The sequence below is a fragment of the Budorcas taxicolor genome, chromosome 24 (genome assembly GCF_023091745.1).
Source record: "Budorcas taxicolor isolate Tak-1 chromosome 24, Takin1.1, whole genome shotgun sequence".
Lineage (NCBI taxonomy): Eukaryota > Metazoa > Chordata > Mammalia > Artiodactyla > Bovidae > Budorcas > Budorcas taxicolor.
In genome coordinates this window covers 1,500,371-1,524,464 of record NC_068933.1, presented here as the reverse complement: position 1 = coordinate 1,524,464, position 24,094 = coordinate 1,500,371, and the positions used below count along the sequence as shown (strand labels likewise).

The window sequence follows — 24,094 nt, the reverse complement described above, 5'->3', positions numbered from 1 at the left end:
ATCACGGCCTCTGCTCGGGGCTACAGGGAACAGGAAAAGACCACTGAGGCCCCACGGCACTCCCGGCTCCCTAACACCCGGGCAGACCTGGGCATGTGCTCAGAGCTTCTGCCTGGCTTGGCCACGGAGGAGCAGGAGGCTGCGCGGCTGACCCACCCGCGATCTCAGAGGCGGCAGCGCAGCGCTGACTGGTGAGCCCTCTCCCGCCTGCAGGCTCCACGAGGGACAGCGAAGGTTCTGGGCAGCCGCAGGATCCCCACGACACCTAGCTCCCGGTCATCGCCCACGTCCTGCCAACTGTCCTGGCTTCAAACACGCGCAGCTCTGTCGCGGGCGGGTGGCGGGTGACACGGCCCGCCCCTGCCCTGGCTCCCAGGAGCCCTCAGTAACTGGGGCCACCTCTCTCCAGTCCTCCTGAGGACCACCCCCGCCCCAGCCCCGACGGGCCCAGATCCCACGCTCTTCCCATCACGGAGCTCGGCGACTCTGACCCCCGGCTGCTCCGTGGGCTTCTCTGGGCCGTGTTCACTCACGGTGCTGCGTGAACCAGCACGGTGCGCAGGGTGTTAGACAGTGATGCTTAGCTTAGGTGATGAGTCATCACATTCATCTCGGCTTTCCCCAAGAACTGAAGGGGACTGTGACCTTCAGTTCCACGAATGGTCTGCTCTGCGGCAGGCATCGTGTTGACGGATCTGCCTGTGCAGACTCAGGCTGGGCCCGTGGTGAGGACCCCAGGTCACTGCACGTCAGCTGAGGTTTTACTGCTGTCTATTCAACTTCAGTATCTAAAACAATCACCTCCCAAACATCAATGTTTTTCATATACAAAACTCTACAAAAACTCTACTTGACTGTTATAAGGAACCTTGACAATCGATAGATTTCATCCTAAGAGAAACAAAAGCTATCAAGGAAAGAAACATTTCAAAACGCCACTGCAAACAGCACGGTGTCACCAACGTAAGCTGGGAAATTTCCAGGTGTCTGGAGAGAACTCACCCCAGGCCGTGAGGATGGAGGTGCCCCACACCTGTCGGTCCGGGAGGTGGGTCAGAGGGCGTCCCTTACCTGTGGGCCGGATGGTGGAGGCGGCGTCAGTGGGGATGGTCAGGGGCACACACTCGTCGTCCTGGGAGTAGCCTGCTTGAATGGCGCGCAGGTAGCTGTGGCTGCGCGTCCGGAAGCATCCCGGGAGGTCCAGCGCGTCCATGGCCTGAGACTCCACTTCGCTGAAGACTGACTCGCACACCGACTCGAACTGCCCGTTGACCTCGGCCTCGCTCATCTGGAAGAGCGACAGCGCGGCTGACGGCTCGACCCGGCCAGGCGCCACAGCCATGCGCCAACAGAGAAGCGCGCAGAGCTCACCCTTCGGCACTCACCGCCTGCCGTGCACAGATTAATTAACTTGCAGTAGGCACACTGGGAGCCATTAAGCGTGGGGAACTCTGAGAAAAACCGCCAATTCCCACTGTGCCCTGGAAAGTCTACAGACCCCGAGGCAGAGCTTTAAAGTGTGACTGGCAGTTACCATTGAGGTCAAGAGGAACAGCGAGGTTAAAGGTTAGCACACCATGCAAACTATTCGTCATCCTTCTTTTTCCGGTTTCATGGCCCTGGCTGTTTCCAGCTCAGACAAGCCAGGTATGGATGCTGTGCTCACAAAGACCCATGGGCGCAGCTCTCTCTGCTTCCGCTCAGCCCAGCGCCCCGGGCTGCGGAGACGGACCCCGGCTCGGCCATGAGCTCGCCCCTGCGTTCCCAGAGGCGGCCCCAGCCCGCGTCCTGGAGGCGCCTCGGTCTCTCACGCTACAGGTGCACCGTCCACTCTCTGCTGCGTCCCTCCCCTACTTCAGCGTGGGCCGGCAGTGCCCGCCTTGAATTTGGTGGTTCAGCAGGTAAAGTCATTATTCTCAAGCCTGACATTTCATTTCTGGGTAGAGAGTTGCCCTGGGACCCTGTGTTATGAAATGAATGACTGGGCCTTGGAGAGCGCGGGTCCTGAGGGCTGCGCTCCAAGGGCCTGGCTGCGGGCAAGCGGAGGTCCTCTGTGTGCTGTCCTCGCCGAATGTGGCTTCCTGAGGTTTCTGGGGCCTCCCGGGAGCCACGTCTAGGAGTTTAAGCGGAAACTCAGCAGCGGGACACAGAGCAGGCTGAAGAGCCTGGGGCGGGGGTGAGGGGAGTAGGGATCATAGGAACGAGGATTCCTGGCTGGGCCCGTGAGCTGCAGCTGCTCCCAGGCCCGGCTCATGGGGACCCGGACAGGGGGCTCCTCCCCAACCCCAGGGCACCTTGTGCTAACACGGGAGCAGGTCAGTAGATGCCCGTGGGGATGCTGACATGGAGGGCCAGAGTTCTGCGTGGAACTGGGGCTCAGGCAGAGACCAAGACGGTTCTCCTGGGTGACCTGCTGGGTCCCTGCTTGGGGCTCACGGAGGGGCCTGGAAACCTGGGCTGGCCTCCCCACCACCCCCATGCAGGGGGCCTCTGCCCTTGGAACCCCTCCTGCCCCCGCTGCCCCAGCCACGCCTGCGGGCAGCATCCTCGCAGCAGCCACGGCCAGGTACAGTCTCAGCCTAGCGCCCAGCTGAGTCACTCACTCCACCCCTGGAACGTGACCCACAACCTCCCGAACACTCCCCCTATGTCGACAGGTAAATTTTTTAAAGTATTGTTTTAAATACCAGATCAATCCTTTTCCTCTAACTGTTCACAGAGTAAAAGCAGGTAAAGAACTGGATTTGCCCTTCATCAGAGAAGACAGCTTCTGCCCACCTCTAATCACAGACCTGGGCCTGGGTCCCTGCACTTACCTGAGATGCTTCCCCGGCTCCCTGCTTCTATTAACACCTGAGATTATGCACGAGTGCTCCACTCACTGGACAAACCCCAGTGAGCACAGCCCGGGAGGAAGGTGCTGAGAGGGCCTTCAAGGTAGGACTGCTGGGCCGGAGCCCAGGGTGAGGGGACACTGAGGTTGTTCAGGCAGAAACAGCCAGAGAAACACCCCCGGGCGACTGCACCACACGAGTGGTTTCAGGGTCTCTGATGCCGGAAAGTGGCAGCCAAGTTCGGGCAAAGACAGATGCCGACACCCCAGCATGGTCGCCTCGGTGCCCATCGAGGGAAATGCATCCCAAACACTGTCACTCTGGCTTGAAGTATGCCATTTCCCGGAGTACAGACTCCTTCTGACCCAGGTTTTCCCTTATGTGGAACTATATCAGAAAGTCTCAGACTGCTTCACGTCATTTATGTCACAAACCCACGTCAGACAACCTAAAGAGGCCAGAAACCATGTGGGGTCGCCCGCGCCTGCCAGTCCCAACACGGGGTCACGGTGGGTCCCCCCTCGGCAAAGCCACAGGCCCAGGGCCTTTCTCCCTCTGGAAGAGGTGCCGTCACCCTCGCGGGTACATTTTGACACTCAGGGATGGGTGTTCAGTGAGGACCGCTTGGCCAGCGCTTCCAGCCACAAAGCTGACCAGCGAGGCCTTCAAACGAGGGGGACTTTTCCCCCGAAACAAATAGGCAGTTGAGAAGGACCTCAGCTGGTCTAGACTGGAACTGAAATGGCCTTTTCTCTGACCAGCTCGAGGGAGATTTGGAAAAGTGGGCATTTTGCTCTGCAACTCAAACCACAGCTCAGCCCGACATGGGGTGTCCCGGGAGGATGCAAAGTCAGCGGGGTACATAATCAGTGTGGGCGGAAGTGCTGGCTTCTCTAGTGAACTGCAAGAGCAGGAAAGCACTTAAACTGCTTCTGGAGAACGTGGGCTTCGAGATACCAGAGAAGAGAAAATCAGAAGATGGTGAGGAACGTGGCTCCTGGTGGCAGAGAGACCGATACCCGCTGAGGGCAGGTTTCCCCGGGTCAGGATGGTGGCGCTTGCAGAGCGAGGTGGTGGCTTGGGCGGGGGAGGGTGGCCCTGGATGCAGCTGCCAGCGCTGGAAAGCGGGGCAGCTGCTGCGGGCACTGGCACGGAGGTTCCTCGGGAGATCACAGCTGCACCCACAGGAATGGGGTGTGCACCACGAGAACCGGAAGCGGAGACACGGACAGGCGCTCGCACACGCGTGTCCACACAGTGTCGCTCACAGCAGCCAAGGGGGAAGCGGCACGGTGTCTGCTGACAGGCGGCGGGCACAGGGCGGGCCGTCCACACGGCCTGCTGCTCAGCCTTCAAGAGGAGAAGCACGTTCTGACACAGGCACCCAACGGAGGAAAGCGAAGCAGGGCAGACGCGGAGGGCAAGTGCTGTGAGAGTCACTCCTGTGAGGTCCCGGGGAGGAGACAGAGAGGGGACGGGGGGCGGGGGGCCAGTGTTTTGCGGGCGCAGCTTCAGTTTGGGAAGACGAGAGCGTTCTGGAGATGACGGTGGGGGTGGCTGCCCAACAAAGCGCCGTGCCAAATGGCACGGGATGTACACCACAAGGCAGTTAAGACGGTACACGCTGTGGATTTTAGATGTATTTTACCACAGTGAAAAGAGAGAGGATGCATGACAGAACGAAGCTGCACTCACACTGACGCGGCTTTGTGAAGACAGCGAGAGGCAGGAGGAGCGGGTGGCAGGCTCGGCTGGGGGGCAAGGCGGACGCTGCTCCTGCGGGGCGGTGGGGTGCCCCCTGCCCTGCAGTCTCCTGACGACCCACCCCCACCCCTGCACCCCCAGCAAAGTGCCTGGGTTCCTGGGCAAACTGAGCAGCCGTCAGAGCACTCTGGACGGTGCATGGATGAAGCACAGAGAGACTCGCAGGAACCAGGATGTGGCCATGGGGGCCTCAGCAAGGCAGCCACCGCAGGAAGGTGAGCAGAGACCAGGGGGGAGCCCCTCCTGCCCTCAGCCTCTGGGCCGGCTCGCCCTCCCGCCCAGGGAGCAGCTGAGCCACTGCGCCCAGAGCCCGCCTGTCCAGACAGCCGTCCCACTGCTCCCTCACACCCAGCGGCGCCGGGTCCAGAAACATCGGCAGCCAGGCTGGGTGTGAGCACAGTGGTGGCGAGGGTGTGAGGGGCGGGGAGAGGTCCCTGAGCGCCCCTCTGCGGGTCCCCTCCCGCGGGGCCCCCTCCCTCAGGCGGCAGAGCCGGGGGTGGTCTGGAACACCTGTGTCCTCAGAGAACAAGGCAGGGCATGACCTGCCGGCTCACCTGCAGCTGCGGGGACAGTCTGTCCATGGAAACACCAGCGACCTTGGGGGGCTGGTGCTGTGGGGCCCTGTGTGTCCCGTCGGGTGGGGCTCAGACCCTTTGTGTGGGAGGCCTGGCCCAGGGAAGGAGGCTGCTCCGTGTGGGCGGGGGGCGGCAGGGGAACGCGGTGGATGCTCCCGTCAGCCCTGCTCAGAGGGGCTGGGAGTGAGAACAACTGGTCACAAAGGCCCCGTCACGCCCACGGAGCTCCCTAGTGTGATGGCACAGGAACACTCCTGGCTGGTACTCCGCAGCAGGGGGCTGACCAGGAGGAGAGGGGCCCCACCTGGCTCACGCCTGAGTCTGCAGCAGGGGGCTGACCAGGAGGAGAGGGGCCCACCTGGCTCACGCCTGAGTCTGCAGCAGGGGGCTGACCAGGAGGAGAGGGGCCCCTCCTGGCTCAGGCCCGAGTCTACAGCAGGGGGCTGACCAGGAGGAGAGGGGCCCCACCTGGCTCATGCCCGAGTCTACAGCAGGGGGCTGACCAGGAGGAGAGGGGCCCCACCTGGCTCAGGCCTGAGTCTACAGCAGGGGGCTGACCAGGAGGAGAGGGGCCCCACCTGGCTCACGCAGCTGGCCTGGCTGAGGGTGCTGACGGCGCGCATGTAGCTCTGGTTCCGGGAGCGGAACTTCGGGGAGTTGTAGTTGGCAGAGGGGTCCAGCCCGTGGCTGGCAGGCCCGTCGCTGGCAGCTTGTAGGTAGCTCTGGCTACAGGAGAGAAAGAGAGAAGACAGAGGCCTCGTGAGCACTGCTGCAGGGACCACGTGTGCCAGCGCCTGGGGCCGCTACCAAACCCCATCCCGCAGTGGGCGTCTCGGGCTTGTGGTTACGTTCCTGACAGACGCGCTCACGGATGTGGGTTCATCAGCACCAGTGGGGCAGACTACTTACAAACCTGCTTTGAAACCTGACTTTTACGATCAGGGAGTGAAATCTGGATCATTGCACATAGAGAGAAACCTAACCCTGAAATCATGGATAACTCACACAGCCTAAGAGCAAACTGGACTCAGAAGTCCACGAGAGTCTCATAAAGGTCAAGGTAGCTTTCGGCAACTTTACACACTCAGAAAAATAGAAGAAAAAAAATAAAAGGTTTGCCAGCCATTTTAACTTATGTGAAGTTGTCCAGATTATGCAATAGAAGCAGAGAGCAGACTGAAAACTCAAATCGATATTATCATCATAATGGTCATTTCCTTCCAAACAGCCTTAACAATCAGTTTCCTCTAGTCTCCCTCTTGTTTTTTGCAAAATCTTGAAAGCATAGGGGAAACCCTGAGGATGTCTGGCAGACAGAGGGTTCAGCTGGGTTGACGTTTCTGGCTAAATCAAGCTCCTTTCAGGTTTGGTGACAGTCTTTCCACAATCAAGACAGACTGCATTTTATTTGACTCCCAAGCTGGAAAAATGTGGACAACAACAATGGATTTATTCTTCTTTCCTACTGTGGATCACAATGAGACAGTTAACTAGGATAATTGCACAGGCCTGTGTATAAAAATTAGGTTGCTAATTCTAACTCCATGTCTTGACCACAGTATGGTCCCTGCTTTTTAAAGTAAGCCCTTGATGTAAATTGATTTCTTGGTGATTTACTTCTTTGGAAATAGGGCGGCAGAGGGAAAACTGGCTTGATGTTAAGTTCAGATTAAGGAAGCTCATTTATTTTAAGGTCATTATTTCAGGTAAAGTTAATAGTATGTATTTTTAGATACTAATGGAATACAATTTATAAATTATTGTAATAACTTTGTTTTAAAACTAGGTATATAACATATTCCAGTTCTTATATCCTCCTTTTCCACTAAAAAAAGACCAAAAAAGAAGAGAAGAGAAAAGGAAATGGGAGAGAAATGAGCCTGGGGCCGCCCTGACCTTGGCTCGTAGAGAGTCCAGGTTTCTGCCGGACTCCTTGTCACCCACGCTGCTCGGGCCCAGGTCTGGACGGGGCTCTGCACGCTCCAGTTTCTACCAGTTAGCACTTTGATCTTACTTTCAATTGAAGAGCTTTCCCTTCTGATTAACACTGCTCTTTTCTGATTCAACATTCTCACATTTAAGTTCTCAGCATCTGTAAAAGCAGGGCTGTGTCTTCTTTATCTCTGTATCCAGATTTCTAGCCCAGAGCCTGGCACTGTGAGCAGGGTGACTCCGAACTATGGCTGAGTGGCATCCACACGGGAGTCTGTCTTTGTGATTCTGCGTTCAGATGTGTCTTCTAACTCATGACCACCTCCTTATTCCAGCACTGGGCAGCCACTGAGAGACGAGCTGCCACTACAGGAAGCTAACCACGGGTTTTCTTTCACACACAGACTCTAGACATCGAACATCCACGACGTACTGTTACGCTGGCCCCTGGAAGCACCCTGTAGCAGCCCGTCAGTCCTCGCAGGGACCCCACATGCTTGGGCCTCACTGCAAATGGGAAACCACCTCACCCAGGCTCCCCCAAGGCGAACGCAGAGCTAGACTCCGGGCCCAGACACCTGGCTCCAAAACTGATGCTTTCTGCCTCAAGATCTGGGCAGCTGAGTCAGAGGAGCAGAAGTTGCAAAGATCTGGTCCCCAACTTCAGCCCCACTTGATTACGGCGGCTTAGCATCCTCCAACACACTCGGCAGGCCAGGGAGCCCCACAGGTCATAGACCTGGGAACTGTTAGGAAAGTGCTTTTTCCAGATTATTTCCGTAATTAGACTGAATGTGTAAATATGGAAATATTCAGACGAAGCTTTAACTGCAGTCACAGGAGAAGGTGTGCTCATGTTCACCCCATCCAGGGCTCGGTGCTCGGACCCTACAAGTGACACCGGAGGGCCGGCCCCTGGGGACCTTCTCTCTGGTTGACAGCTGAAACCCCCCCGGCCCTGAGGAGCCTCCCAGGGACAACAGAAAGCCGGTGTCAGGCTCAGAATCGGTTCCCTGCGTGACTGGAGGGCGGGAGGGCCCTGGGCTGGAGACCGAGAGGAGGGGTGGCATTGCAGGCCTCGGGGCCGAGCTGCCTGCCCACCCTGCTTTCCCCCTCATGAGTCCCGGACTGCCGGACCTGCTGCCCTCGGTCTGCCCCTCATGGCGTTCCTCCTCTAACATGCAGCGCTGCGGGGAAGGCCTGTGTGCCTCTGGTAAATTCTGCAGACTTTCTCCAGCAGGTGCCCAGAATGCTGCCAGGTGCTGATGCCAGCAACGATGGAGGGATGATGCCAGACAGAAACACGGGGCAGCCGGTTACACGTGGAGTCCAGCGGAGCAGCAAGTAACCCTCACTAGCAGCATGCTCCCAATCGTCCCAAACGTGTCCTTAGGCTAAAGGAACAACTGTCCACCTGGAAGGCAGACGTCACTGTTTGTCTTTCTTGAATCTGGCACTGCTACAACAGACGCACACTTGGGCCTACAGGGTCGCAAGGTGGATGGGATCACAGACGGTCCGAGTGTACAACGGCGGACAGCGGGGCTGTGGGGAGACGTGCGCTGCAGAGAAGCTTCCGGAAAAGACCAGTGGGGACTGTGCAGCCCCCTCTGGAGTCTGGACTCGATGCCACAAGCACAGGAAAGCACTGCCGGTCCTTCACTGTGGAGACGGGCGCCCAGGGGGTGTGCAGGAGGTGGGGGGCACAGACGCAGAGCCCCTGGTCACTGCCCACTGTGCTGTGCTCAGTCCACCCTTAGGAGGCCTGGATGGGGGGCGGGACCCGCGGCCCAGGTTCATCTGTGCAGTTTGGTAAAGGAGTCTCAGGGCACACCATGGTGGCTGACGGGGACAGGGGTGCTCAGATGCGGCCCCCACCTTTCCATGGGAGATTCGGTCTGAACAAAACATTTGAAAAGTTTAATTTTTTCGGAAAAGAGCAAACCTAGGTGAAGCCATCATAAAGCGTAGTGTTTTTTTTTTCTGAAATAGAAATCACAGAACAGAAAAACACCACTGGTTGTTACAGACGAGACAGACAGTGTCTGTGAGCCGTGTAGGTGATGGCTCTGGGCGGCCTCCTCCTCTGTAACCCCCAACCCCACCACACCCTCGCAGGATGCTGCTCATGCTGAGCCCTGCAGGTGATGGCTCTGGGCGGCCTCCTCCTCTGTAACCCTCGCCCCTCACACCCTCACAGGATGCTGCTCAAGTTGAGCCCTTGACTGAAAGGGAAGTGGTGTCTCCTCCTGGATGAGTAACAACGTGAAGACTGGTCATTTGTACATCTTCTTTTGTGAAGAGACTTTTCACCCACCCCCACATTTTTAAGCAGGTTATTTCTAGTTTTGTTCAGTGGGAGTTCTTTATATATTCCGTACTCAAATCCTTTGTCAGATATTCATTTCAAGTATTTTCCTTCACTTTGCGGCTTGCCTTGTCCCCTTCTTGTTGGGAGTGTTCTGATGAGCAGACGTTTTAAATTTTGATGGCGAGAGGCACTCTTCAGTCACATCGATTTATTCTATTTGAGTTTTCCTTAACCCGAGAGGTTTCACCCCCAAGGGACAACTGGAGACGCTAGGAAATATTTGGTTGTCACGGCTTGGGGATGGGAGCCTGGTGAGTAGCGGCCAGAGATGCTACTGAAATTCTATAGGACACAGCCACCTGTCAACCAAAAAGAATCTTCTGGCCCCAGATATCAGCAGTGCTGAGGCTAAAACAAGCCTGGTCTATTCTGACACCAATATCCCCGTCTTAAGAGCAGACAGCCTCCAAACACACAGCATCATCCATATTTTCCCCGGGTGAGTGTCAAGTGGGCATTCACCAAGACAGACTATATTCTGGGCCACAGAACAAACCTTAACACATTTGAAAGAACAGAAATCATACAAAGTATGTTCTTGGACCAAAATAAATGAAACTAGAAATCAATAACAGAAGAATTTCTGGAAAATCCCCAAATGCGTGAAACGTAAACGACAGTCTTTCAGACTGGCTCAGAGAGAAAGTCTCAAAGGAAACTTAAACGTATCTTATACAGATAATCAAGGGGTGGGGGAAAGCTAGAATGAACCATGCTGTACTAGATTACAGCTAGAGACATGGGCATGAATCCAGGTTTAGCATCATACACGCCAGTGGATAAAATCAATCACTGCAGACATGTGTGTGCTAGCTAGCTCTCTCTGCTGCGGGAACCGGCAGTGGGCACACTTGGGGCTGGACCTTGGTTTCTAAACACCGCTCTCCTGAGCGGCAGCAGGGACCCCTGCAGGGATGCTGGGCCCAGGCTGGCAGAGAAGCGGGCAGAGTGGCTGGCCCAGCTTGGCTCTTCTCTGTCAAGACTGTTTGGGCTCTTCTAAGATCCTCCGCGTTTTCTTCCTGGCAGTTTCTCTAAAAACGGAGGCTGCCCTGAATCGACACCTCGATCTGGGGAGAATTAACACCGTGGCAACACTGCAGTCTCCGTCAAAGTTTCTCTCTCCGTTTGTGTTGGTCCGATTGCGTGGAGCAGCGCCCGCAGTCCTCAGGCCGCCAGGCGGCGTGCACCCATGTACATACCCTGCATACACAGTGAATTCGCAGACGCGCATCCTAACAGACGCGGCAGGGACGCGCTGCAGAGGCTGTGGCCGTGCTCTGCGGCAGGGCTGGCTCTGCAGGGCTCCCGCCGGGTGCGCCCCGTGGTCACGCTGGGTTCAGATGTGGCCTCTGTCCTCTGTTTGGCTCGCCCGCCCCAGTTCTTCAGTGGTTGTTTGTTTAGAGACCTCACTGCTGAGAGGCAGAGGCCGACTACCCCCGCAGCACCACACACCTCACCTGTGTGCTTTCTCAGACCCCCTGGAGCAGGGAAAGGGCTCACCACCCACACTCCGCTGATGAGACACAGCCTCTGTTCCTCGGGTGAAGGCCCCTGTCTCGGAGCAGATCCACGTTACCGGAAGCGTGGCGGCCCCTCCTCATTCCCAGGGTCGCAAGGCCGAGTGTCAGCCTGGGGGTGTCAGCCAGGGGTGTGTGCACGGGGGGCTGGCAGGGGACCAGCTTCACTAAAGCGGCTCTGAGGGAGGTCTTTCCTGCTTCGAGACCCTCCCGTGTTTTCTCATATGTGTCCTTTCTGCTATTAAAAGAGTCCGTTGTTGGCTTCAGGGCCCTCTAAGCCTGCTGAGCGATGATGAAGCTGTGCCTCCTGGGTGCCAAGTTCTCCCAGCGGCAGCCGACGCCACATCCTGACCATCACAGATGACAGCGTCTGCGCGGGACACCAGGGACCCCCCGGCTCCGCCAAAAGGCAGCACATACGCTTCAACAGGATTCCATTTCCCAATCCGGTGTCTTTCCAAACATCCTCTTCTTTTCCCATTCAAACTAACTTGTAGTTCAACTTCTGAATTGTATTTTGAGAAAAAAGTGGCAATACTGCACACAGGATTATGAGCTAGATTCCACTGTAAGGAGAGCAGAGAGATTAAAACATCAGAAAGAATGATGAGTATTAAGGGAAAGCTCCAATTATTTATCTTCCGTGTTATGACACTGTGTCAACATCAATGGAAATAAATGTATCAGGAAAAAAATCTGCTCTCGTTACAAAGTGATGTGCCTGTAAGCCTTCAGAGATTAAAGCAATAGCTGTAAACACGAATATGAAAGATTTAAAATGAGGGACACATTTCATACAAACCTGCATATTTATATATACTGCACAATACAGGATACATTGAAAATGCGTGTTATTAAGTGGTAGAGGATGTTCAGCCAGTTTAAACACAGTCTGGGAGCTCCCCAGAAGGTCACACATGATATTCCCAAGAGACCCGGCAGCTCGACCCCCAGGTACGGGACAAATGAAGGTAACTGTCCATGGAGGGACGTGTGCAGGGTTCTTCACAAGAGCCCGGAAGTGGAATCGAATGTCGATGCGGTGAGGGAGAAGTCACCGGTGCTGCAGCCACACGACGGAGTACCACCCAGCTGTGACAGCAGCGGAGGCCGACGCGGGCCACAGTGCAGAGGAACTGTAAAGACACGCCGGGCGGGAGAGGCCGGCACGGAGGCCTGTGCTGCAGGACTGCACGCCCGTGACACAGCTGGAACCGGCCAACCGGGAGACAGAAAGCACACGGGGCGGCCGCTGGGTGGGGTCGGGGGAGGGAAGCCACGTCCTGACGTGGGTCACAAGGACCCGTGAATACACCGCAAGCCACTGAGCTGTACACGTCAAGGGGGTGAACTGTATGGTCTGTAAATTATATCCTAGTCAAGGGGTTAGGAATCAGGTGTGGAAAGAAACATGTTTAGTTTTCTGTTACTTGTCAACTGAAGTGTGATGGTTCGGGAGGGGTTTTCAGAAGCCAGTGGAGGCCCCGTCACGGCTCACTGCTCGTCCAGGGGCCCTGGCCTCCCTGGGTGGGGGGGCCCTGGGGCCCTGAGGCCCTGAGGCCCTGAGGCCCCTCCTGAGGCCCTGAGGCCCTGAGGCCGTGGCGTGAGCACTCATGCAACTCCCCCCAAACGCAGCCGTCGTCCTCGCGGCCTGCGGAGCCCTGTGCGTCTCTGGGGCCTCATTTCATGACAGCGCGCTCACTTCATGACGCCGCGCTCACCTTCCTGAGAGGTGACCCCAGGCCCAAAGGTTCCGTGCAGGTGATACAGACTCCGCACAAAGATCGCTCCCTCCGGAGGGTGCACGTGTTACTTCAGTGCTGCACACGCGTTTTCAAAGCCTGCGGTGCATCGTCGCAGCTGTGTGAAAAACTAGCGGCTCAGATGAGCACGACGCAGAGCTGTGGCATGTCCCAGAGCGGAGCTGCCGTCACAGCCTTGGCCTCCGAGTCATGACAGGGCTGCGCTCCGTTCCCTCCCAGAGGTGAGAGACGCCAGGTGCCCAGAACGGGTGGTGGTGGGCACTGAAGAGAGCCGAGCGCTGGGCCTCAGGTGTGAGAGGAATCATCTTACCCAGAGGCGGTATTTCAGGAACCAGGCAGGAGAACAACCAGGCAGGAGAGATCCTGAAGCCAACACAGAACCGCGGCTGCCCCCTCCAGGTGGTCAGAGACGAGCATCGAGAGACATTCCTGGGGTCACCTGCCCTGCGGGTCGTGGATGAGAGGCTCCTGGGGTCGCCTGCCCTGCGGGTCGTGGACGAGAGGCTCCTGGGGTTGTCTGCCTTCTGGGTCGTGGACGGGAGACTCCTGGGGTCGCCTGCCCTGCGGGTCGTGGACGAGAGGCTTCTGGGGTTGCCTGCCTTCTGGGTCGTGGACGGGAGACTCCTGGGGTCGCCTGCCCTGCAGGTCGTGGACGAGAGGCTCCTGGGGTCGCCTGCCCTGCGGGTCGTGGACGAGAGGCTTCTGGGGTTGCCTGCCTTCTGGGTCGTGGACGGGAGACTCCTGGGGTCGCCTGCCCTGCGGGTCGTGGACGAGAGGCTTCTGGGGTTGCCTGCCTTCTGGGTCGTGGACGGGAGACTCCTGGGGTCGCCTGCCCTGCAGGTCGTGGACGAGAGGCTCCTGGGGTCGCCTGCCCTGCGGGTCGTGGACGAGAGGCTTCTGGGGTTGCCTGCCTTCTGGGTCGTGGACGGGAGACTCCTGGGGTCGCCTGCCCTGCGGGTCGTGGACGAGAGGCTTCTGGGGTTGCCTGCCCTCCAGGTCGTGGACGGGAGGCTCCTGGGGTCGCCTGCCCTGCGGGTCGTAGACAGGAGATTCCTGGGGTCACCTGCCCTCTAGGTCATGGACAAGACGCTCCTGGGGTTGCCTGCCTTCCGGGTCGTGGACGGGAGGCTCCTGGGGTTGCCTGCCCTGCGGGTCGTGGATGGGAGACTCCGGGCTGCAGACACGGCTGTCCTTCTCCAGGTGGTCACAGAGCTTCTGTGGTCCCTGCAGAGGGATGGCTGAGGGTGGGGAGAGCAGGGCTTTGAGGCCGGGAGACCCCAGTCTGGTGTTGGGGATTCCCGTCCCCCTCCTCCCTGGTGTGCAGCTGAGCGAGTCTGTGAGATGGCCGCCCCACCTGCCCCTCTGACGACGGCCAGCCCAGCCCGCGTGCTCACTCCAGGTTGAATGGGAGTCCAGGGAGGCAGAGACGGTGTGGACTCAGGGCTGCCCCTGCTGGCCTGTGCACGCTGGGCCACCGCAGTGTGCACATCCTGGCATAGAGCGAGTACCCCTCGGAGGCGTCGGGCACCCTGGGTCGCACCAGGTGAGGGCTGCGCTCAGGGACGGCCAAGACCGTCTCGGGCGCTCGTTCCGCTGCCCAAGGGCCTTTCATTGCGGTTGGTCTCCACTCCTTTCTCTATGTCTGAGATGGGTTTTTAAGCAAGCACGGAGTCTTTTTCTTTACTAAAATTTCTGACACTTGCTGGTTTATATTAAAAGCTAGTGTCAGGGCGACAGGAAAACATCCACTGAAGGTTTCCCAAGAGCTCTCAGCATCACAGTGCCCCGCTGGTTCCTGGACCACACACCCCAGGCGGATTCACACGGGCGGCGGAGGCTCCAGATCTGAACCTCAATAAATATCCGAGGCGCTTCTGTGGCAGGTGGTGTCTGGACCCCCGACACTTAGAGGAACGCAGGTCTGCTGGGGCAGCGTGCGAGGGTGCCCCACGGAGGGACCCTTCAGAGGGCCTGCATGTGAACCCACTTCATCCACAGACAACAGCAAACACACTTGTGAAAAGTCTCCCTGCGGGTGTTGGAGACTGGCTTTGTGTCTGCACCAGGGCTGGCCCCAGGGTGACAACATCGGGAAGCAAACGCTGAGCTCTGAGCACACCAGGGTCTGCCGGACTCAGGCGCTCTGTCCAGGGAACATGCCGGATGGCCTGTGCCCAAGGCGGCCCTACCCTACACGGCCTGGGCACTGAGATGGGGGGCATGAGCACGGGATCCCTGATGTTGGGGTGCGCAGGCGCAGATGCAGGAACGGGATGCGCAGTCCAGGGGCGGGGGCAGCAGGGGTGGAGGGCTTCTTGCGAAGGAGACTAGAGTTTGACCACTTGTGCTGGAGCTCGTCAAATACTTACTGGCCAGCGAACGGCAGTGCCCTGCCTGGATGACTCAGGGAACACGCCGACTGACTTTGTTGCCATTCAGTCCCTCAGTCGTGTCCGACTCTTTGCAACCCCATGGACTGTACCCGCCAGGCTCCTCTGTCCATGGGATTCTCCAGGCAAGAATACTGGAGGGGGTAGCCATGCCCTCCTCCAGGGGATCTTCCCAACCCAGGGATTGACCCCGAGTCTCCTGCATTAACAGGCTGGTTCTTGACTGCTGAGCCACCTGGGAAGCACTTAGAACTGTCCTGATCCTTCCTGGGCCTGGTCCCAGAGACACAGTCACAGGATGTGCTGCCTTTTCAGCCCTGTCCTGGGCGCCCGTCTGAGGGCGGCGGAACCAGACCAGATCTGTGACGTGACGTTCACACTCAGGCCAGTGCCTGGCTGGACCCTCAGGCCAGGGCATCAGGGGCCGGGGTCCCTCAGGCCTGCTCCTTCCGGGAGGGGCTCTCGGAGCCCATCTGAGGGGGTGTGTGTTCCAGTGACCAGCCCTCTGAGCCCCCAGTCGCACGCGTTAAGAAGAGGCCTAACAAACAGGGCACAGCCAGCACTGCTGCTGGGTTAACCCGCCTGGTGGCTAACAGGCAACCAGAGGTGCAGCAAGGGGATGACCCATCAGCATGGCAACTGGTACGCCGCTGCCAACCACCTCGGTACCTACGCACCTGCTGTTCACTGAGCTACACACACAGTCCCCGGGTGCCACTGGGCCGGCACAGACCTGACGCACGTACTCGGCCGGTGTGCCTGCAGCAGCCCCTGGGGGCAGAGTCTGCATACAAAGGACGGCAGTAAAGCTAAATACCTCCAGGTCGTGGAGATCAAAGAACAATTCAGTCCACATACAGTGACTCTTTCTTCAAACCTTCAACAAATGGAAGTGAGAAAATGTGGATTTTGAAGAGAACGGAAAATGCAGGGAGTCCATGAGTGATGGTTGAGACCAGCCACTGCAGAAGTTGCCTGCCCCGGGAGGGGGCTGGGGTGCAGGCCCTGCCTCTTCTGGACCGTCCAGCACGGGGACGGCCGGGACGGCCCCTTCCTTGGGAAGCCTTGCCGCTCCCCACGTGGCTGAGACCCTGGCCACTCCCCAAGCCTCTCCTGCCCGTCCGTGGGCCCTGCTGTCGGAATCAGGAAGGCAGGGTACCGCAGCAGTGCTGGTCCCCTGGGGGCGCTCGCTGTCCTCTGCTGCCCCGACCCCCGACCCCGCAGAGGCAGAGAGTAGGCATCCTTGTGCCTGGCCGCCGGGACTGTGGGGGCGACCCCTCTTGGCAACTGCACACCACCTGCCCCTGCCGGACTCGGCGCCGTCGCCATGCCTGCCCTCCTCACAGCAGCCGCTCACTGCACGCCACCCCAGCCCTGCCCGAGTCACAGCCTTGGGGGTCCCACTCTGTCTCTAGGATGTCTGCCTCCAGGCCGGTTTTCTCAACCCACACACCATCACTAAGGCGGCCCTGGTGACTCCCCCAGGCCTCCTGATGGACACCTGATGGTGTCCACCCAGTTGGATCAACCTTTCTAGAACAGGAATCTGCTAGCTGACATGAATTTCTTCAGTGATTCTCTATGGCTTTCAGGAATAGCTTTTAAGACAATTATTAGCATAACAAGGGAGATGCCTGGGACACAAGGTTATAGTAAAAATCATCACTAACAATCTGTACTCCTGCCTGGAAAATCCCATGGATGGAAGAGCCTGGTAGGCTGCAGTTCATGGGGTCGCTAAGAGTCGGGCACAACTGAGTGATTTTACTTTCTCTTTTCACTTTCATGCATTGGAGAAGGAAATGGCAACCCACTCCAGTGTTCTTGCCTGGAGAATCCCAGGGACAGAGGAGCCTAGTGGGCTGCCGTCTATGGGGCCGCACAGAGTCGGACACGACTGAAGCGACTTAGCAGCAGCAGCAGCAGCAACAATCCCACAGGATGAAAGTGAAAGTCACTCAGTCGAGTCCGACTCTTTGTGATGCTATGGACTGTAGCCCACCAGGCTCCTCCGTCCATGGGATTCTTCAGGCAAGAATACTGGAGTGGGTTGCCATTTCTTCTCCAGGGCATCTTCTTGACCCAAGGATCGAACCCAGGGCTCCCACAATGCAGGCAGACTCTTTACAGACTGAGCAAGCAGGGAGGCCAACCCCACGGAACGGCCTCAGTTAAAGTTTCCTTAAGAGCAATTCCATCCATCAAACATCATTAAGCACCAACTCTGTCAGGAAAATGGGGGTGAGCTCTATGCTCTTGAGAGACTTAGTATGAAGTCTGGGGAGTGAGACCAACAGGGAACCAGGTAAACTCCCGGGCCAACATATGAAGAACACGTTCTATTCTGCTGGCAACAGCCACTCTGTTCTGTGTTTTCCCCGTTAGTACCAGAAATTAAAAACCACTGCGGCAGATAAATGTTTGTTTCCATTCTGCTCACTCCATTGTATTTTCTGACTGCTGATTTTATAGGTTAAATGTTTGACTACCTACCACTGTATAAAATAAGAGGTATATGCTGTTACTACTTTATAAAATAAGAGGTACATGCTATTACTACTTAAGAAGAGTTTTTTTGTTTTTTTTTTACTATTGCCATATCTAATGATAAATGCTGACTTTAACATCTATTTGAATAGTCATGATAGCCATGAAATTAAAAGACACTTACTCCTTGGAAGAAAAGTTATGACCAACCTAGACAGCATATTCAAAAGCAGAGACATTACTTTGCCAACAAAGGTCCGTCTAGTCAAGGTTATGGTTTTTCCAGTGGTCATGTATGGATATGAGAGTTGGACTGTGAAGAAGGCTGAGCGCTGAAGAATTGATGCATTTGAACTGTGGTGTTGGAGAAGACTCCTGAGAGTCCCTTGGACTGCAAGGAGATCCAACCAGTCCATTCTGAAGGAGATCAGCCCTGGGATTTCTTTGGAAGGAATGATGCTAAAGCTGAAACTCCAGTACTTTGGCCACCTCATGCGAAGAGTTGACTCATTGGAAAAGACTCTGATGCTAGGAGGGACTGAGGGCAGGGGAAGGGGCAAACAGAGGATGAGATGGCTGGATGGCATCACCGACTCGATGGACGTGAGTCTGAGTGAACTCCGGGAGATGGTGATGCACAGGGAGGCCTGGCGTGCGGCGACTGATGGGGTCGCAAAGAGTCGGACACGACTGAGCGACTGAACTGAACTGAACTGACACAAATGTAGGAATCAATTGACAGTAAAATTTACCATCCTGCTGTGATTGGAGATAACCACTAAATGCACCTCCACCTGAAATGAAAATAACAGTGCAACTGTACCACGAAACAGATCATAAGTGGAGTCCCCGTCAGCTAACAGTGTTAGCTGAGGAGCCACGGCATGACCACCCCCAGGGTAATGAAAAGAAATGAGTGTGCTCTGTCATCTGAGGAGGCGATAATGCGATCAGGAAGCAGAGAAAGGCACAGAAGGCGGAGAAGCAGAAATATGACACTGTGCAGGAAAGTGACAGACAGAGGACTCTCGGTATGGGAACTCTGCGGTAGCCAGAAGCCACCCGGTACTGGGAGGGGTCTGTGCTGGAAAAACCGTTCACTGTCTGGTCCAGGAGTGCGGAGGCTCCTCCCCAAGTACACATGATGGTGCTGGACTTGGAAGTGATTTCAGAGAGGGTCCAGGCTAGTAACCCTCAAATGCTCATCCCTTTTGCACCATCAAGGAAGAGGCTCCCTGGTGATAACACCAAGCCCCGACTACCGCCAGGGACACACGCCTCTCCCCGAGCATCTCCTATTGTATGTCTCACTTAAAATGAGCCCTGGAGACACAAAATATGGCAGTACTACTGGGAATAAGCTCCATTTTATGGCTTTAAAATCCACATAAAATTATAATTCCACTTGAAGCTGAAACGTCTAATAAAGTCACTGAGCATAAATTTATTACTGTAGTAACTTTACAACACAAGGATAATTTGTTTTAAATACAGTATTATTATTGAAGAAACAGTACTTATAGGTTACAAGGAGGCTTAGAAGACAATAAAACTGATTTTCAACATCTTTTCTTATTTTAACACTAACATATGCTTTTGGAAAAAATTCAGAAAATATTTAAAAGAAAATGAAATTCAGCCAGAGGTCCACCACCCAGAGATAACCATGACTAATACTTTCACATATTCGTTTTCCATTGCTATGTCTGTTGGCTCATTTCATGGATCAACTTGACTAGACTGCGGGACCCAGCAATTTGGTCAAGAGTAGTCTAGACAGCCAAACCAGTCAATCCTAAAGGACATCAGTCCTGAATAATCATTGGAAAGACTGGTGCTGAAGCTGAAGCTCCAATACTTTGGCCACCTGATGCTAAGAACTAATTCACCAGAAAAGACCCTGATGCTGGGAAAGATTGAAGGCAGGAGGAGAAGAGGATGACAGAGGATGAGATGGTTGGACGGCATCACTGACTCAATGGATATGAGTCTGAGCAAGCTTCAGGAGTTGGTGATGGACAGGGAAGCCTGGTGTCCTGCAGTCCATGGGGTCGCAAAGAGTTGGATACGACTGAGCTACTGACCTTAACTGAGCTGAGTCTAGACAGCACTGTGAAGGCATTTTTCAGATGTGCATGCTTTAGCAGCTCAGCCCTGTTGGACTCTTTGTGAGCCCATGGACCATAACCTGTCAGGTTCCTCAGTCCATGGGATTTCCCAGGCAAGAATACTGGAGTGGGTAGCCATTCTCCTCTCCAGGGGATCTTCCTGGACCAGGGATTCAACTCACATCTCTTGCATTGGCAATCATATTCTTTACCACTGAGCCACCAGGGAAGCCCAGGGATTTTAGATGTGATTAATATTTAAATTTTTAGACACTGAGAAAGCAGAGTGCCCTCCATTATATGGGTGGGCCTCATCTAATCAATTGAAGGTCTTAGGAAAAAAGACTGGCTCCTTGGGGAAGAGAAACTGTGCCTTCAGACTGTCTTCAGCCTCCAGCCACAACCTCAGGTCTTGCCTGGGACCCCAGCCTGCCAGCCAGCCCTGCAGAGTTAGAATCTGCTAACCTGTACAATGATGAGAGCCAGTTTCTTACAGTTAATCCCTGTCTATCTTTATCTTTCTTACACACACACACACACACACACACACACACACACACACACCCTGTGTTTCTGGAGAACTCTGACTAACACACCACATGGATTCAGTGGCTTAAAGCAACACTCAAGGGTTAGCTTGCATTAGAGCTGTAGGTCATAGTCTGGCCCACAGTGACCAGGTTCTCTGCTCACAGTATCACAGATGGACACTAAGCTGCCAGCCAAACTGAGCTCTCATTGGAGGCTTGAACTTGTCTACAAAACAGAAACAGATTCACAGACTGAGAGAACGAACTTAGGGTTACCGGCGGGAAGGATGGGGAGAGAGGTAATCAGGGGCTTTGGGGTGGACGTGTACACATTGTTATATTTTTAAATGGATAGCCAACTAGGACCTACTGTACAGCACAGGGAACTCTGCTCGGTGTTACGTGGAAGCCTGGATGGGTGGGGAGTTTGGGGGAGAATGGGCACATATGTATGCGTGGCTGAGTCTCTTTGCTCTGCTCCTGAAACAGTTGCGACATTGGTAACTGGCTATACTCCAACACAAAATAAAAAGTTAAAAAAATAATGAACATAAATTTTTATATATATTTCTCAAATTTTGCAATAAAAGAGATTTTTAAAAATATCTTTATCTCAATAAATTATTTCAAAAGCAATTTGGTTCATCAAAATCTCACTTTTTTGTAAAGATGGTTCCTGTCATTGAAAATTAACCGATTAGTTTCACTTGCCTGGTTAGTGCCCTGGCAGTCTGTACTTTCATTCATTTATTTACTTGATACCTTATTCACACACCCAGTCCTAGCACAAACTTACTTATTGGAGGAATAAAGAAACAAATTCATTTATTAAGTACAATACACCAAGGAAGGCAATGGTTTTAACAGAATAACTCATCTTTACTTCCTTTAGGAAAGTTGCATAAATCACTGCTGCTTTAGGTTTACTATTAGGCTTCAGTTCAGTTCAGTTCAGTTCAGTTGCTCAGTCGTGTCCGACTCTTTGTGACCCCATGAATCGCAGCACGCCAGGCCTCCCTGTCTATCACCAACTCCCAGAGTTCACTCAGACTCATGTCCATCGAGTCAGTGATGCCATCCAGCCATCTCATCCTCTGTCGTCCCCTTCTCCTCCTGCCCCCAATCCCTCCCAGCATCAGTCTTTTCCAACGAGTCAACTCTTCACATGAGGTGGCCAAAGTACTGGAGTTTCAGCTTTAGCATCATTCCTTCCAAAGAAATCCCAGGGCTGATCTTCAGAATGGACTGGTTGGATCTCCTTGCAGTCCAAGGGACTCTCAAGAGTCTTCTCCAACACCACAGTTCAAAAGCATCAGTTCTTCAGCGCTCAGCCTTCTTCACAGTCCAACTCTCACATCCATACATGACCACTGGAAAAACCATAGCCTTGACTAGATGGACCTTAGTCGGCAAAGTAATGTCTCTGCTTTTGAATATGCTATCTAAGTTGGTCATTACGTTTCTTCCAAGGAGTAAGCGTCTTTTAATTTCATGGCTGCAGTCCCATCTGCAGTGATTTTGGAGCCCAGAAAAATACACTCTGACACTGTTTCCACTGTTTCCCCATCTATTTCCCATGAAGTGATGGGACCAGATGCCACGATCTTCGTTTTCTGAATGTTGAGCTTTCAGCCAACTTTTTCACTCTCCTCTTTCACTTTCATCAAGAGGCTTTTTAGTTCCTCTTCATTTTCTGCCATAAGGGTGGTGTCATCTGCATATCTGAGGTTATTGATATTTCTCCCGGCAATCTTGATTCTATTAGGCTTGCTGCTGCTGCTGCTGCTGCTAAGTCACTTCAGTTGTGTCTGACTCTGTGTGACCCCATAGACGGCAGCCCACCAGGCTCCCCCATCCTTGGGATTCTCCAGGCAAGAACACTGGAGTGGGTTGCCATTTCATTCTCCAATGCATGAAAGTGAAAAGTGAAAGTGAAGTCGCTCAGTCGTGTCCGACTTCGTGACCCCACAGACTGCAGCCTACCAGGCTCCTCCATCCATGGGATGTTCCAGGCAAGAGTACTGGTGTGGGTTGCCATTGCCTTCTCTGCTATTTGGCTTAATGTTGTTTAATTTTGCCCTCAGATCTTACAGATTTACCTCTTTTTGCTCTAGTCTTTTTTTTTAATTTTAATTTTTACTTTATTTTGCTTTACAATACGGTATTGGTTTTGCCATACATTGACATGAATCCGCCACGGGTGTACATGAGCTCCCAATCTTGAACCCCCCTCCCACGTCCCACCCCATATCATCTCTCTGGATCATCCCCGTGCACCAGCCCCAAGCATCCTGTATCCTGTATTTAACATAGACTCGCGATTCGTTTCTTACCTGATAGTATACGTTTCAATGCCATTCTCCCAAATCATCCCACCCTCTCCCTCTCTCACAGAGTCCAAAAGTCCATTCTATACATCTGTGTCTCTTTTGCTGTCTCGCATACAGGGTTATCAGTGCCATATTTCTAAACTCCATATATATGCATTAGTATACTGTATTGGTGTTTTCCTTCCTGGCTTACGTCACTGTATAATCGGCTCCAGTTTCATCCACCTCATTAGAACTGATTCCAATGTGTTATTTTTAATGGCTGAGTAATACTCCATTGTGTATATGTACCACAGCTTTCTTATCCATTCGTCTGCTGATGGACATCTAGGTTGCTTCCATGTCCTGGCTATTATAAACAGTGATTGCAAATAGAACTGCCTTATGACCCAGCAATCCCACTGCTGGGCATACACACTGAGGAAACCAGAACTGAAAGAGACACGTGCACCCCAGTGTCCATCGCAGCACTGCTTATGATAGCCAGGACACAGCAGCAACCTAGATGCTCTAATCTCTTTATTCAGTGCACTATCTGGGGACAGTTGGGGCTTTGACAGTTGTCGGCTTCTGTTTAGGTAACAGAAAGTCCTGTCTGACTTCTCCTGACCCATGTCATCCGTCGCTGTTAGATATCTGAAGACCACAGACGTAAAGGGAGCGACTCGCAGTTAAAGAGTGACGGCTTTCAGCACTCTTCATTGTTCGGGGTGACAGCTCTCCATCCATTATGCAATCAGAGCCGTTGGTTCACCAGAAGATGAACTGGGCACTGCCCTCAGCGCTGTGGGGGGACACGTGTCTCACGGCTGGATGAGCAGGAGAGAAAGCACACAAAAGCAGCTGGGTGTAGACCGAGGGGACGCGTGTGCAGCTGTGAGGGTGGTCAGGAACGACCTGGCTTGTGCGGGGTGCGGGGGCGGATTCGAGAGCTCCTGCGATGAGAAGAGGGAAAATGTTGGGAAGAAAGGACAGCACATTACCTTTACCTCTAAGTCGAGTTCCCTGCCCAAAGAGCTGGAAAGGAAAGGTGGTCAGTATTAAACACTTTACAAACTCACTACAGAAATTTGATAAAGTAATTAAAATGGAGAAAAATAGCTAATAGTGGCTGTCTTTATCCGCAAACATTTATCTTTCCTTCATTTTTGAAAGATACTTTCTCTAAGTCAAATTCTGGGTTCATAGGTTTTTCTTTTAATACTTTAAAGGTGTCACTCATTGTCTTCTGGCCTGACTAGTTTACGACAAAGCCCCTGTGAGAAGGTTTTGCTCCTCTGTACGTACTGTCCTCTATTTTTCTCCAGCTTTCTGTAAGATTTTCTCTTTACTCTCGGTTTCTGGTGGTGTGAATACGTGTGTATTTGCCCGGGGTTTTGGTGGTTTGTTTGGGGTACTTGTCTTTCTTGAGGTTTTCTAGATTCCTCAGTCTGTGATTTGCCGTCCGTCGCTATTTTCAGAACTCTTGGGCGTTACGTCTTCAAATGCTTATT

The 24,094-nt window shown here is 54.2% G+C and overlaps 1 protein-coding gene across 1 annotated transcript in view; it reads right to left on the bottom strand.

Annotated features, from left to right (window-relative positions):
* The window catches only part of DLGAP2 (DLG associated protein 2), a 462,862-nt gene that overhangs the window by 47,146 nt on the left and 391,622 nt on the right, over positions 1-24,094 (bottom strand). The window contains exons 6-7 of the mRNA XM_052661340.1: positions 5,752-5,899; positions 1,072-1,288 (exon numbers count right to left, since the gene is read on the bottom strand). Of these exons, the coding sequence (XP_052517300.1) occupies positions 1,072-1,288; positions 5,752-5,899 (365 nt within the window). The remainder of the gene's footprint in view (positions 1-1,071; positions 1,289-5,751; positions 5,900-24,094) is intronic.